Source organism: Bombina bombina, chromosome 2 (assembly GCF_027579735.1).
Source record: "Bombina bombina isolate aBomBom1 chromosome 2, aBomBom1.pri, whole genome shotgun sequence".
NCBI classification, from domain to species: Eukaryota; Metazoa; Chordata; class Amphibia; order Anura; family Bombinatoridae; genus Bombina; species Bombina bombina.
The window spans coordinates 755433140-755445818 of NC_069500.1; the positions used below are offsets into that span (position 1 = coordinate 755433140).

The following is a 12679-nucleotide window of genomic DNA, read 5'->3' on the forward strand; positions in this document are numbered from 1 at the left end:
ATTTTTGAAAGCTTTCTTACTTTACAGCATTTTTTTTTATTTGCCTAAAACTTTTGCACAGTACTATGTGTGTGTTTGTATGTATATATATATATATATATATATATATATAATGTAAAATTCTTTAAGGATGCGTTACAAATATTTGCACCTAGATAAAGGAAATGGACACTGATCTCATGTAGCGCCTGTATGCAGCTTGAATATTACTAGTATTTAAATGCATTGTTGGAGATAGTAGAGGTCGCAAATGAAGGCAGGACCTCTATGAATGCAGATATGAGAGTTAAGAAGTATAAGGGACAGAGATCAATGCATTAGTAATGATGTAACAATTTTGTTCTCATGAGAGGTCACATTCTGTAAACATCTATTCCTCTTTTCAATTCTATGTTCCTTTTCTAAACACAAAAACTTTTTAATGAGAAAACAAGGCAAACAGATGCAGTGTTGTTACAAATATAATTTACGTGCTTTCTCCAGCTTTAGAGTGGAAGTGTTTTTGTTCTCATTGTCATGATTTCCTCTCTAGGGAGCAGGAGCCTCTAATCCTTCTGTCCACGGATGTGAATTCCTGCCTTTTCTTTATTATATAGCATTGTAAAATCCGTTACAAATAAAGATAATTACAATAGTCATCGTCAGAACACAGTATATTTCATATTGGCAAAAAGTATATGGAAAACTAATATGTGGGGAGGGGGGAAAATCATGCAACCATCTTACTATGTTCTTGTAGGGATTACTGAAACATAACTGTAAGAAATTAAAATACAACCATTTTATTTAACATTGATGCTATGTAAGATTATTAAAGACGTTTTGGATTCAGTGACATATTTAAGATTTTTGCTGCACTAGCAAATTATAATTCTGTGGCCCACTCACCAAACCTTTATGCCATATATATTTCTGAGAAAAGTATATTTAGCTAGTAACTCATCCCAGCAGTGATTAACTCTTTCTGTCATCTGCATTTTCAGGGATTCTTCCTTTTTTTCTGCCACATATACAGCTGCAAAAATCAGTCACATACTAAATAGCAATTGACCCTTCCAGTCAACTACATATAGAGCAATTCCTTATGTGTAATACATCTAGAATAGTGAGCTTCTGTCAACCGCTGGAATTTAGCTTTTTATATATAAGTTTAAGCATCAACTTGAGTTGAGCAAGCAACTCTCTCTTCCGATTCACACGATGCAAGATTAGTGGTATAGGAAACTGATCAAAGGCTGCAAACCTTCCTTGGGTTATTATTATTTATTATGCTTTATTTATAAAGTGACAATATATTCTGTAGCACTGTCCATGGGTACAATTAATTTAAATAAAACAATGATACAAAACTTGTTGGAGACTAGACAAAATTTGACAAACAAATACAGGCGTCATTGAAGGCCCTATTCCCGTGGGACCTTACAATCTAGAATCTTGGGTTGTGTAGTGCTTAAAATAATATGAAAAAAATAAATAAATATTGCTTTGTTCTGTGATCCCTAAAGCCAGCTAAATAAAATCATAAACAAATTAGGCAGCAGAGGGTGTGTTAAACAAATAAAATAGGGTCCAAAATGTCGACAAATTTGCCACTGGATCTGCTGCACTATATTATTATTATTATTATTATTATTTTTTTTTTATAAAGCGCCAACAGATTCCGCAGCGCTGCCCATGGGTACAAGCATAACAGTACAGTGGAGAAACAATACGTTAAGACACAAAATTTTACAGACAAATACAGGGGGAATTGAGGGCCCTATTCCTGTGGGAACAATCTAGACTATATGCTTGCTAAGCTGACTTAGGGGAAAATGGTATGCATATATGCTGAGCCCAATGACCCCATAAATGCATACTGTCTACCAATAACCTGAGAACGTTAAAGAGGAAAAAGACAAGACATACAAGCGCAAGCTTTGGGTTGTGAAAGCTCAGTTCCTTATTTATGAAAAAAATGAACAAGTGGTACCCTGGTGACTTTTCATCATCCAACATGGTATTGATAAAATCATCTTTTGTTTAAGATTTCCCAGTTGAAGGCAATATTTCAGTCTTTATATTCCAGCACCTGTAGCATTCAGTTTCAACTGGCTCACAAAACTAGTTTCTAAAGCAGCCTTATAGCAGCAGCTGCAGCATACACATAACGGATATTCTCGCACCTCTGGAGTAAAAAATGCTGTTACAAAATCTATACTGTTATCACATACATTTCTGCACAAAACGAATAACTATTTATCTATCTGTCTATCTATCTATCTATCTATCTATCTATCTATATATACTATAATAGGATGATGTTATGGGTGATATCATCAAAAAATGTCATAATATATGTAATTCATGATGTCATGCAAACCTCCCCAGGGGGAGCAGTTTTAGTTTCGAAGTTCCTTGATTTTGTACATTTGATAGACAACTAAAACTCTGCCATAACATTAAAGGGCCATAATACCCAAATGTTTAAACACTTGAAAGTGATGCAGCATAGCTGTAAAAAGCTGATTAGAAAATATCACCTGAACATCTCTATGTAAAAAAGAAAGATATTTTACCTCAAAAGTTCCTCAGTAGCCACCTCCCATTGTAAAGGATTTCTAAGCAGCATTTTAGTGTGTTTGTCCTGGGACATCTGAAGGGACTAGCATCGTGCACTCTCATATTATTTCACCAATCAGGTAAAGGAAGCTTACTATGAAATCTCATGAGAGTTAAGTCAAATCTCATGAGATCACAGTAAGAGTTCATGACTTCAGCACTGCTGATGCTGATTGGCTGCTGTTCATTTCTTCATTTTTTTTAATTTTTTTACCTGCAGCTGGGAGCAGGTGAAGTATAACTTTTTACACAGAACTTACTCTGCTGAGCTGAGGAAATTGTGAGGTAAAATATCTTCCTTTTTTACATAGAGATGCTCAGGTGATATTTTCCTGTCAGCTTTTTACAGTTATACTACATCAGTTTCAAGTGATTTAGCATATGAGTATTATGTCCCTTTAAGTTAATAGAGACAGGATTAAGATCTCACCTTGAATCATCCCTAGTTCAAATTTTTTTTTTCTTTGGCTAAAATATAGACAGTGAAATAATACATGGCTACTTGACATTGACTCTTTATTATGGAACATCAAAACGCTCAACAACATTTGATTTAAATAAAAATATGGTTTCTTTATAGTGTCATATTTCCAGTGGGGGGAAAAAAAGATTTTCAATAAGGACATACTGATGTATTCATTATTTCACATAATATTATTGGTGGAAAATATGTAGTACTGAATCTATATCTAATTTTCAAAAAATTGTTAGATTTTAAATCTATATAACCTTGAGAAGCACATACCATGTTATAAATATTTAAAAATGAGTTAAACCCCTTTTAATTATACTCTGCTCACGCAATCTCTCACCCTTTTATATTATCTGCTCCCAAGGGTCCAGCTGCATCTTCCTACATTAAATAAAGATGTTGACTGTAAAAGCCAGTAGGTTAATAGGAAAAGTGTTTGTCAGGATGAGCAGCAATATTAAAATAAACAAGGAGCATATTAATATATGTAAGGATAGTAGGGGGAAATGATTAGATTTTCATTACACAATAGAGCTATAAAAGTAAAAAAATCAGTACCATGGACAGCTCCAAACTGAAACAATCCACTGAGAAACACCATGGTGAGCTGCCGCCTTCCTTTGCTTTGTGGGTGTTTGTCTTTACTTCTGATCCTCGTCTACAGTGAGGAGTCAGTGGGAATCAGGTCAGCCGAGGCTTCAGATAACAGCCAAGAAGAAAAAGAGTTGGTAAGGAATCAAAACAATACAATTTTAAAAAAGGAAAAAACAAGCAAAAGCAGATACAGAATGAAATTAAACCATTTTATCAAACAGCCGTGCATATAAATTGATTACCTAGGTTTTAAAAGGATATGAAACCCAAATGTTTTCTTTTCATGATTCAGATTAAACACACATTTTTAAACAACTTTCTAATTGACTTATATTATAAAAAGTCTTTGTTCTCTTGGTATCTTTTGTTGAAAGCAGGGACGTACATAATCTCAGGAGCATGCACGTATTTGGAGCACAATATGGCAGCAGTTTTGCAAGAAAGTTATCCATTTTTAAGAGCACTAGATTATAGCACTGTATACACTATTTGCCATGTAGTGTTCCAGACACCTACCTATACATCTCTTCAACAAAAAATAACATGGAAACAGAGCAAATGTGATTAAAAAAAAAAGTCAATTGGATTTTTTTTTTTTTTTAAATATATGCTCTGTCTAAATCACAAAATATGTTTTTGGGGTTTCATATCCCTTTAAGCATTAAAGTATAAGTTAGTGGAATGCTTGAGTTACAATATGGAATGGTAATAGTGGTTTAGCATCATCAATTTTTTTTTAGCCTTTAATAAATACTTGTATAAGAATAATAGGAAACAACTTGGTAGGGTGGTATGTTAATAGAAAAGATATATGCTTATTAGTTAACTACACTATCTTACCACAGGGCTCAGTACATAGTTTGTTTTACTCTATGATGAGTATTGAGCTTTTTCAAATGCAGATTGTCAAGCCTATATCATCCTAAACACTCAAATGTCTTACAGGGAATGATCTCTTACCAGTATAGTGATGGTTCAGCAACCTTGGCTCTCCTGATGTTTTGGGACTACCTTTCCCATGATGCTCAGACAGCCTAAAGAATGTCTTAGTATCATGGGAAATGTAGTTCCAAAATATCTGGAGAACCAAGGTTGCTGACACCATAGTCAAAGACTTCCATGTCATGGCTGGCTCCTTCCAGCAGAGGGTTCTGAGACTGTTCAGTTTTGCTGTGTTGCAAACAGTTCAATATTTTCAAATCTATCTGCCTGAGTACAGGAGAGTCAGTGAATTTCACTCAATCTATTACAAAGGAATTCTTTTAAAAAAAACATATTTTAATTACATAGTAACCACTACTTGCACATATAAAATAAATGCAGTTTTTTTTTAACTAGAGCATTTTCTCACACAGGTATTGTTATAAAACAGAAATGATTAATTTCTGAATTCTCACCTTCTGTACATTGTTGGACACTATTCATTATAAAATAGTATAATATTATATATATTATATAAAATAAAACAATTTTAGAGAGATTTTGAGCAACATAATCCAGTTAAAGCAAATCAGTATTTTATTCTGAATTAAACAATGGATTTTATTTTACACAAACAATAATTGAAACAATGTGCTTATAGCAAACAAATCCTAAAAAAAAAAACACTGTGGCATTGCATATATCAACCAAAATCTAGCGAGTTATGAATAATTCATCAACGGAACGCGGAGTGAGTTTTGACATTTAGTTGTTCAATAGTATTTTTTCCTGTGTTTTAGCTGTTTTATTAATGTTTACCTGAGTATGAATACCAATGACACATAATACTTTTGTGTATTTTATTTTAAGTTTAATTGGTCTTAAAAAGTCAAATTTCTAGTTTTGAAAAAGTTAAACATGGGATTTGTTAATTTAATTGGTATGTTTATCTATGATATTTGAAGAAAAAAATATTCTATAGTTGATTAGACAGGACAGTGTGGCATTTCCTTGTTATATGGCACACGTGATAAAGTTCTATCAGTGTATGTCCACTGCTTGTGCCCTCTAGATATTGTGCTTTGCTTATTGCTTCTCTTTTGTTCCTCCATACAGATTGAAGCTTTGCAAGAAGTTCTGGAAAAACTCAAGAGTAAACGGATCCTCCCTCTGGACAAGAAATTGGGATGGGTGCCCTCGGTAAGACTGTGATGTGAGCTAGCATTGGTGGCCATTAAAGTGACCAGAATCCTCACTGACCTACTTTGCATATGATTCAGTTGTTACTAATTGAAAAGAGACATCACTGTTATCTGAATGCACATTAAAACAATACACAATAACCATTTTAGGTTTACAGATTCTTCTTTATATTCACTGTTTCTTATTGTTATCCATGTCCCTTCTACTGTCTTAGAAGTGTGAGGTAGTTAAGCTGGCTGTTTGCTTTAACTGAAGCATATTGTATTGATATTATTCATTATTGGATTTATTAGACAACACAAAGCACTGAACAGAAAGATAAAAGTATAGGGAACTCACAGAATAGGTATATAGTTTTGACAGAAAAAACTCTCAGGGAGGAATGTGACTTCTTTGTTTAATGAGGATGCATCAAAGTAGTTTGTTATCTTGTTTGCATCCAAATGAGGGTTTTTTGACGTATTACAGCTGTTTGTGTTTTGTAAAATACATATTCCTTGGTTTTGTTTTCATGCATGTGGGGCATGTCACCAGTAGAACTCTGGGTGTTTTCCTTATCAACCAATGATGATCAGTCTCATGGGCCAGTACTGCACATTCTCTTAGTTCCAACATCAAAATAAACTCATTTAAAGGGGACATTAATTCATTTGTAATTAGAAGACATTGTCTTTAGTCTTGCAGCAAATGAACATACCAACTAAAAATTCACTTCCATTGAGCCATTATTAGTTTTGCGCGAGATCGCAGTCCGATAAATATGCTTTCGATGGCGCGTTATACCTTAATATCAGCATCCGAAAATATTTTTGCGACCCATAGAAAGTATTAGAAGCCATTAAGCGATAACTTATACCAGGTTTACAATGAAAGCGCAAACCGTTAATACACTGTCGGAGGCTGTCGATACATTGAGACTAATTACACCCAGCTGAACTAGGTGTAAAAGAGGACAAAGCAAAAAAAAAAAAAAAAAAAGGTTATGTAATAGGGAAGGGTAGTTAAAGGGAAGATGGGTAGTTAAAGGGAAGATAAAAAGGGGAATACAGAGTTAATTAAAGGGATCGTAAACTTAAAGCAATGTCTAATTCTCATACGATTCTAAAATAAATATAAACCTTTATTCTGAATGCAACAGCTACTATATACTGGTATCCGCCAATAGCCCCGTGACAAAACAATTTATTTTTTTAATCACGATAATTCCGTGGTCCAATGAAATCTGTGCCGTTTTGACATTTTAGCATAGAAAAAAAATTATTCCTTTGCGCATACGTTAGTGGCGTCATGCAGCTTCTGATCTTTGCTAAAATGCCAGATTTCATTGGACCACGCAATTATCGTCATAAAAAAAAAATTGTTTTGTCACGGGACTGTCGGTGGATACCATGTATATAGTAGCTGTTGCGTTCAGAATAAAGGTATTACAATTGAACATAGTATTTTTTCATGACAAACTCATGTTTATTTTTATTTTAGAATCGTATGAGAATTAGACATTGCTTTAAGTTTACCATCACTTTAAAGGCAAACAAAAGGCAGATGGGGATATGGGTTAATGAAATGAAGGACAAATAAAAAGTGTGAATATGATTTGTGTTTGTATAAAAAAAAAGAAGTGTATGTATATGTGTGTTTGTGTGTTAAAAATTTTTTATAAAATATTTACTACTGTACTTAAAAGTACATAAAATCCAAAATCCAAAATACTGATTTCTTTCATGATGCAGATGGAGTGTTAAATTTTAAAAAGCTTTCCAATTTATTTCTATTATCAAATGTTCTTTGTTCTCCTTTGTTAAAAAGTAGGTAGGAAGGCGTAGAAGCGTTTACATAACTGGAGCAATATATGGCAACAGTTTTATAACTATTTTATACATTTGCAAGAACAGTAAGTGGCAGCAGATATCGCTTCAACAAAGAATACCATAAGAAAAAGTAAATTAAAAACTTTATTTGAAAAATGGTATGTTCTGTCTGAATCAGAAAAGAAAAAAATTGGGTTTAATGTCCCTTTTATCCCTTGACCCAATATGACCTATATATAGGTCATGCGGTACAAAGCCCATTGTACTACATATTGTATATATATATATATATATATATATATATATATATATATATATATATATATATATATATATATATATATATACACGTTGCAGCTGCAGGAAGCTTCAGCAGTCTCGGCTGCTCTTCTGGAGCTGTAGGCATCTGTCTGCATATGGAAATGGAGCATGATCAGTGCTCTGTTCCATATAAAGGCAGATGCCAGATCATTACAGACAGTGACACTATGTGTGTCACTGTCTGTAACGATCACCCGCTTGTTCGGGAGCTGTGGGAGAAAAATGATGAGGATGAGGGTGGGCGGCCCAGCATTGGAGGGGGCAGGGAGCGGCCCCAGACTGCAGAAAAAAATTAAGAGAGAGGGAGGGATGTGGTGCTGCACTACAGAAAAGGGGTGAAATGGGGGGTTCCCTAGTTAAGGATCATCGGGAGGGGGTAGATGGGGGGACCACTACACTAGAGAATTTTAAAAATATATATATAACTTTAAAAAAAAAAATAGCCATAAATTAGGTACTGGCAGACAGGCAGCTGCCAGTACCAAAGATGGCCAACATTAGTGGGAGTGGGAGAGTTAGAGAGCTATTTGGGTGGGGATCAGGGAGGTGGGAGAATTGAGGAGGATCACTACACTCCAGAAAGATCGGGGGGGGGAGTGTTACTTATGGTAAAGCCATATATGTCTGTTATTTATGAACAAAGGGGACCACAGAGAAGCTTTTACAATCACTTGTGTCATGGTTGCACAAGCAGTATGTAAATAATTTCAGTGATAAACCTAAAGTTCACGATTTTTTTGTATATGATCGCATTTGGTGGTGAAATGGTAGCAAGAAATATAACAAAATGGGCTTAGATCAATAACTTGGGTTGTTTACTTAAAAATAAATATATAGAGATCCCGGGAGAGTGATACCGCATAAGCTGACTTACGGAGCTGACTTAGACTTTTCGCCTCCCAGCTGGCTAGATATATGCCACCCATTGGCCTTATACCGCGGAGATGCTGTGCGGAGCCTTTTTGCCTGGTTACATGGTCTCCTCGTTCCGGTGCAGCTGTTAGGGTCCGGAGCAATTTTGGCCACAGGCGTCGGCTAAAAGCCGGCTAATGCGGATCTTCATGGCAACTTTGATTGACTTGTAGGGTTCATAAGAGAAGATTCCCTTGCTTCTGCAACAAGCGGACACCCTGCACACTGAACACAATATATGTATACATACACTAACTGACCTATATTACAGCACAGGTCCTTATCGCCAAGACAGATAACAGCGGACATAGTTCCAGCAGATGGTTAATGGCTTTAGGAGATATTTATGATGACTTCCATGTCGGATACAGCTATCTCCCCGGTCAGTTCGGGACTTCTATTTTGAACTCGGCTTTTTCTTTGTTAATTACTTTTCCCTACTAGAATGTTACATATTCTGCCTAAATACAGCAGGTTACATATCCCACATCTGCATATTGTAATGTTCAAGGGCCCTGTTTATTATATGTTTGGTTAGCCTTGCAATCTCCCTGCACCCAGTTATAGCAACTACTCCTATCCTTCACCTAAGATGTTAGCTATCACATATGTGTTTATTCATATAATATCCATACTGCCTCTGTTGTAAATGCTTATTTCATGGCTTTAAGTCTACTGGAAATTAATATAGAAAATAGTTGGTCAGAACAGTAGTAAGCAGCAATTAAAGTAAGATGTTGAGACAATAGTGAGGATAGAGGTTACTATATACAACAGATCTTGATTTCTCTCAGCCCAACTCTCACCAAAAGTCTTATTTCTGACTGTAATGTTAGATGACTCTACTGATGTTAGAAATTGAATGATTAGCTCTGTCTATATAGGTGTTTATATCTGCGTGTAATTATGTAAGCTGGGTGTGATCCTTTTTACAGTTTCATTATCATACTCGATGTTGCCTAGCTTTATTTAACTGTATGTTATTTAGCTTCAGGCTGTGCTTATATTGGTCTCATGCTGCTGACATCTCCTATGTTTACACCCATATATATATTTGTGTACATTATTCATCCATACAGTAGCACGGCATGTTACATCCAGCTCTACCTATGACACACTCATTTAACTATTAGTGACACGACCTTATCTCCCTACGTATCCCTTTAGGTTTCACTGCAACTGGTTAGAGGAGCTCTGTAACATATCAGATGATAACCTGCTCTATTTAAAATTTTAACCCTGTCGGTGTTTATAAGACCTATCTAGTTGGATGGGCATACCCCCCACTACTACCGAAGCCCAGGCTATAGAAGGAGTCCATAATTCCTAAGATCTTTTACATAGCGAGACCTGTTCACTTAAAATCTATATGAGGATAGCAATACCTTTTCTGGAAGATAGTATGGATATGCTGAGACAGCTTCAGAGCAGTAGCTGACCTACATGAACTCCCTTGCTTCTACAATCGTGCTGTCTACGGCCGGGACAGTATGGTACAGCTTTATAAGTCACTCAGCCCATGCCTATTAGAATTTATAGATCCAGCTTTCTATGCTACTATTCCTCCATCATACTCAAGCTCCTCAAAATCATCCTCACCTAAATTACATACCTTAAGACATTCACAACTGTTTGGTAGGTTAATGGACCACGGCACATGTCTGTCTATTTATCTGATACATTAAGCTTATGGTCTACTAGCTCAGATTCTATGTTCGGCCAAAATGACGAAGCTATACATACATATTCACATCCTCATAGCTCCATTATGCCCCTTTTCTATTTTTCCTATATATTGCCCTACACATCTTATCACACAACAGGTCATATTTTTGGTCTTAGCTTAGCTTTCATCAGAGATTCTTTACCCAGCCTACTTGAGGGTCCCACAGGGGTCTATCAATTTTTCCTTGTAAACTTTCCAGCCCCCTGGTTCTAACTTAGCCACATTTTATCAATCCCTTCCAGTCATAGTGTTTATTTATCACATCTCTATTAAGCCCCCCGGAGGGACATCACCCACCACTAACACACTATCTGTCCCAACGCAAACAGACATCTGGAGTACTCACCAGGTTAAATAGAGAACGGATAAGTCCTATTATATAACTAAAGAAGACCCTGCCCTTCCCTTTCTATCACATACACAGTAAAGTACCCCGTCTGGGATCCTCTTTCTTTGCCATGTAATACGACCTATATTTATACCCTCCACTTAACCACCCTGACACCTTAAATAACTCCGCTTCCCCCAAGCCCATCTCCCTTCCCCTTCTTTTCTTTAATTAGAGCGGCTCTCGCCCGCTGCACTCTTTTTCTCTCTTCTTATATACTGTGGTCCAAGAGTGACCAAACCAAAAAGCTAACCCCCCCACTTGCCTCAATCCTATTTGCATAGATAACTTTATCAAACCTATTTCTAGCAAGGAAGGGATCATTCACCCTATTTCTATAACATAAAACTGAGGTTCCATTACAAAACTCATCAAGTTTCTATTGACATACAAACCAACCACGTTCGGAATATCTCTCCCAACTTCATACTGTAGATTCCTTTATTCCCACATAGATAGTTGGAATTTTAGACATACCTATATATTTCATGGACACAATACCTATAGCCTTCCAGAAATGCTCAGACTCTTTGACCGGAGTTCTTATCTCTCAATTACTCCACTATACTAAGGTTTTAATAATGTATGTCGCAGTATCACCATGTTATTATTGTTGAAAGATGATTCTTGTTTGTAACACTTTTCACAACCTCAATAAAAACTATTTATAAAAAAAAAAAAAAAAAAAAAAAAAATATATAGTTTTCATAGGTAAATAAAAAAATACAAGGCTCTATTTCTGTTTAAATGGAGTGATAGCAAAAATGCTACAAATTATCCGGTATTTTGGGCAAGTTCTTCTCTGAAATTCCCAGTAGCGAAGGGGTTAATAATATTTTTCAGACACACTAGCTTATATCTTTTTCTATATCCCAATTATGTGGAGGTATAAAAATAGCACTAAGATAAAGAGAGAAAACCAGTAAAGGGAAGGAAATACAGTCTTCAATTTCACAAATCCGGTGTGTCTGCAACAACCTTATTTGTTGGTTTGTGAATTATTGTATTATGTAAAGACAAGCTAGTAAGATATAAAGGAATAATGCAGAGTTAGATGGAGAGCTGTGTTCTCAGTTACAACTGAAGACCTAAGATGTTTGTAAAACTGTTGATATTTTTTTTTTAATGCTTTTTATTTATTTTTTTAGTTAGTTAAATGTTTCTGTTTTCTTCCCCTCAGTGTGATGCTGGTGAGCAGTGTGCCGTGAGGAAAGGGGCAAGGATTGGAAAACTCTGCAACTGTCCAAGGGGAACAACCTGTAATTTCTACATCCTGAAATGTTTGTGAGCGAGAGAGACCACAATTTGAAGGAGAAAGAACTCAAGAAAGAAGAAGAGTAATAAAGATAATTAGAGGCAGAGTGAGAAATGAGACCTCAGTAATGCTTTTGCTCTCTCTCTCTTTCTATACTAATTAACATCATTCATCTTCAAATAGATTCTTATTCCAATAAAAGGGACATTGTACTACAAAAAAAAAAATATCATCCATATGGAAAAAGCAGGATTTAAACAAGTTTTTTTTTTTTTTTTTTACATGAACAAAATGTGATGTAAAAGCTGTGGAAATTTAATTTAAAGCTTATACAGCAGCTTTTCACCACTGCTCATTGGATGATTAGTACAATAGACATTTGTACTTGTCAGCCAATAAGTATTAGTGGGAGGTGTCTATCAGCCCATGAAGGTTATTAGGAAGTACAGAACTTATACATCTCTAATAGTTTTAGTAT

At 35.4% G+C, this 12679-nt stretch overlaps 1 protein-coding gene across 1 annotated transcript; it reads left to right on the forward strand.

The window, feature by feature from the left end:
* The first annotated feature begins 3672 nt into the window (after positions 1-3672).
* Positions 3673-12421, forward strand: LOC128647993 (cocaine- and amphetamine-regulated transcript protein-like). Its single transcript, XM_053700678.1, has 3 exons — positions 3673-3801; positions 5705-5788; positions 12127-12421. Exons 1-3 carry the CDS (start codon positions 3673-3675, stop codon positions 12232-12234), a joined length of 321 nt encoding a protein of 106 aa, XP_053556653.1. The 3' UTR covers positions 12235-12421.
* The last annotated feature ends 258 nt before the right edge of the window (positions 12422-12679 follow it).

What these genes read in the sequence shown, in the direction of transcription:
- LOC128647993 (XM_053700678.1), top strand. Translation starts at nt 3,673, where the DNA reads ATGGTGAGCTGCCGCCTTCCTTTGCTTTGTGGGTGTTTGTCTTTACTT. An exon ending in GCCAAGAAGAAAAAGAGTTG is followed by an intron (nt 3,802 to 5,704) that starts GTAAGGAATCAA and finishes TCCTCCATACAG; the next exon opens with ATTGAAGCTTTGCAAGAAGT. An exon ending in AATTGGGATGGGTGCCCTCG is followed by an intron (nt 5,789 to 12,126) that starts GTAAGACTGTGA and finishes TCTTCCCCTCAG; the next exon opens with TGTGATGCTGGTGAGCAGTG.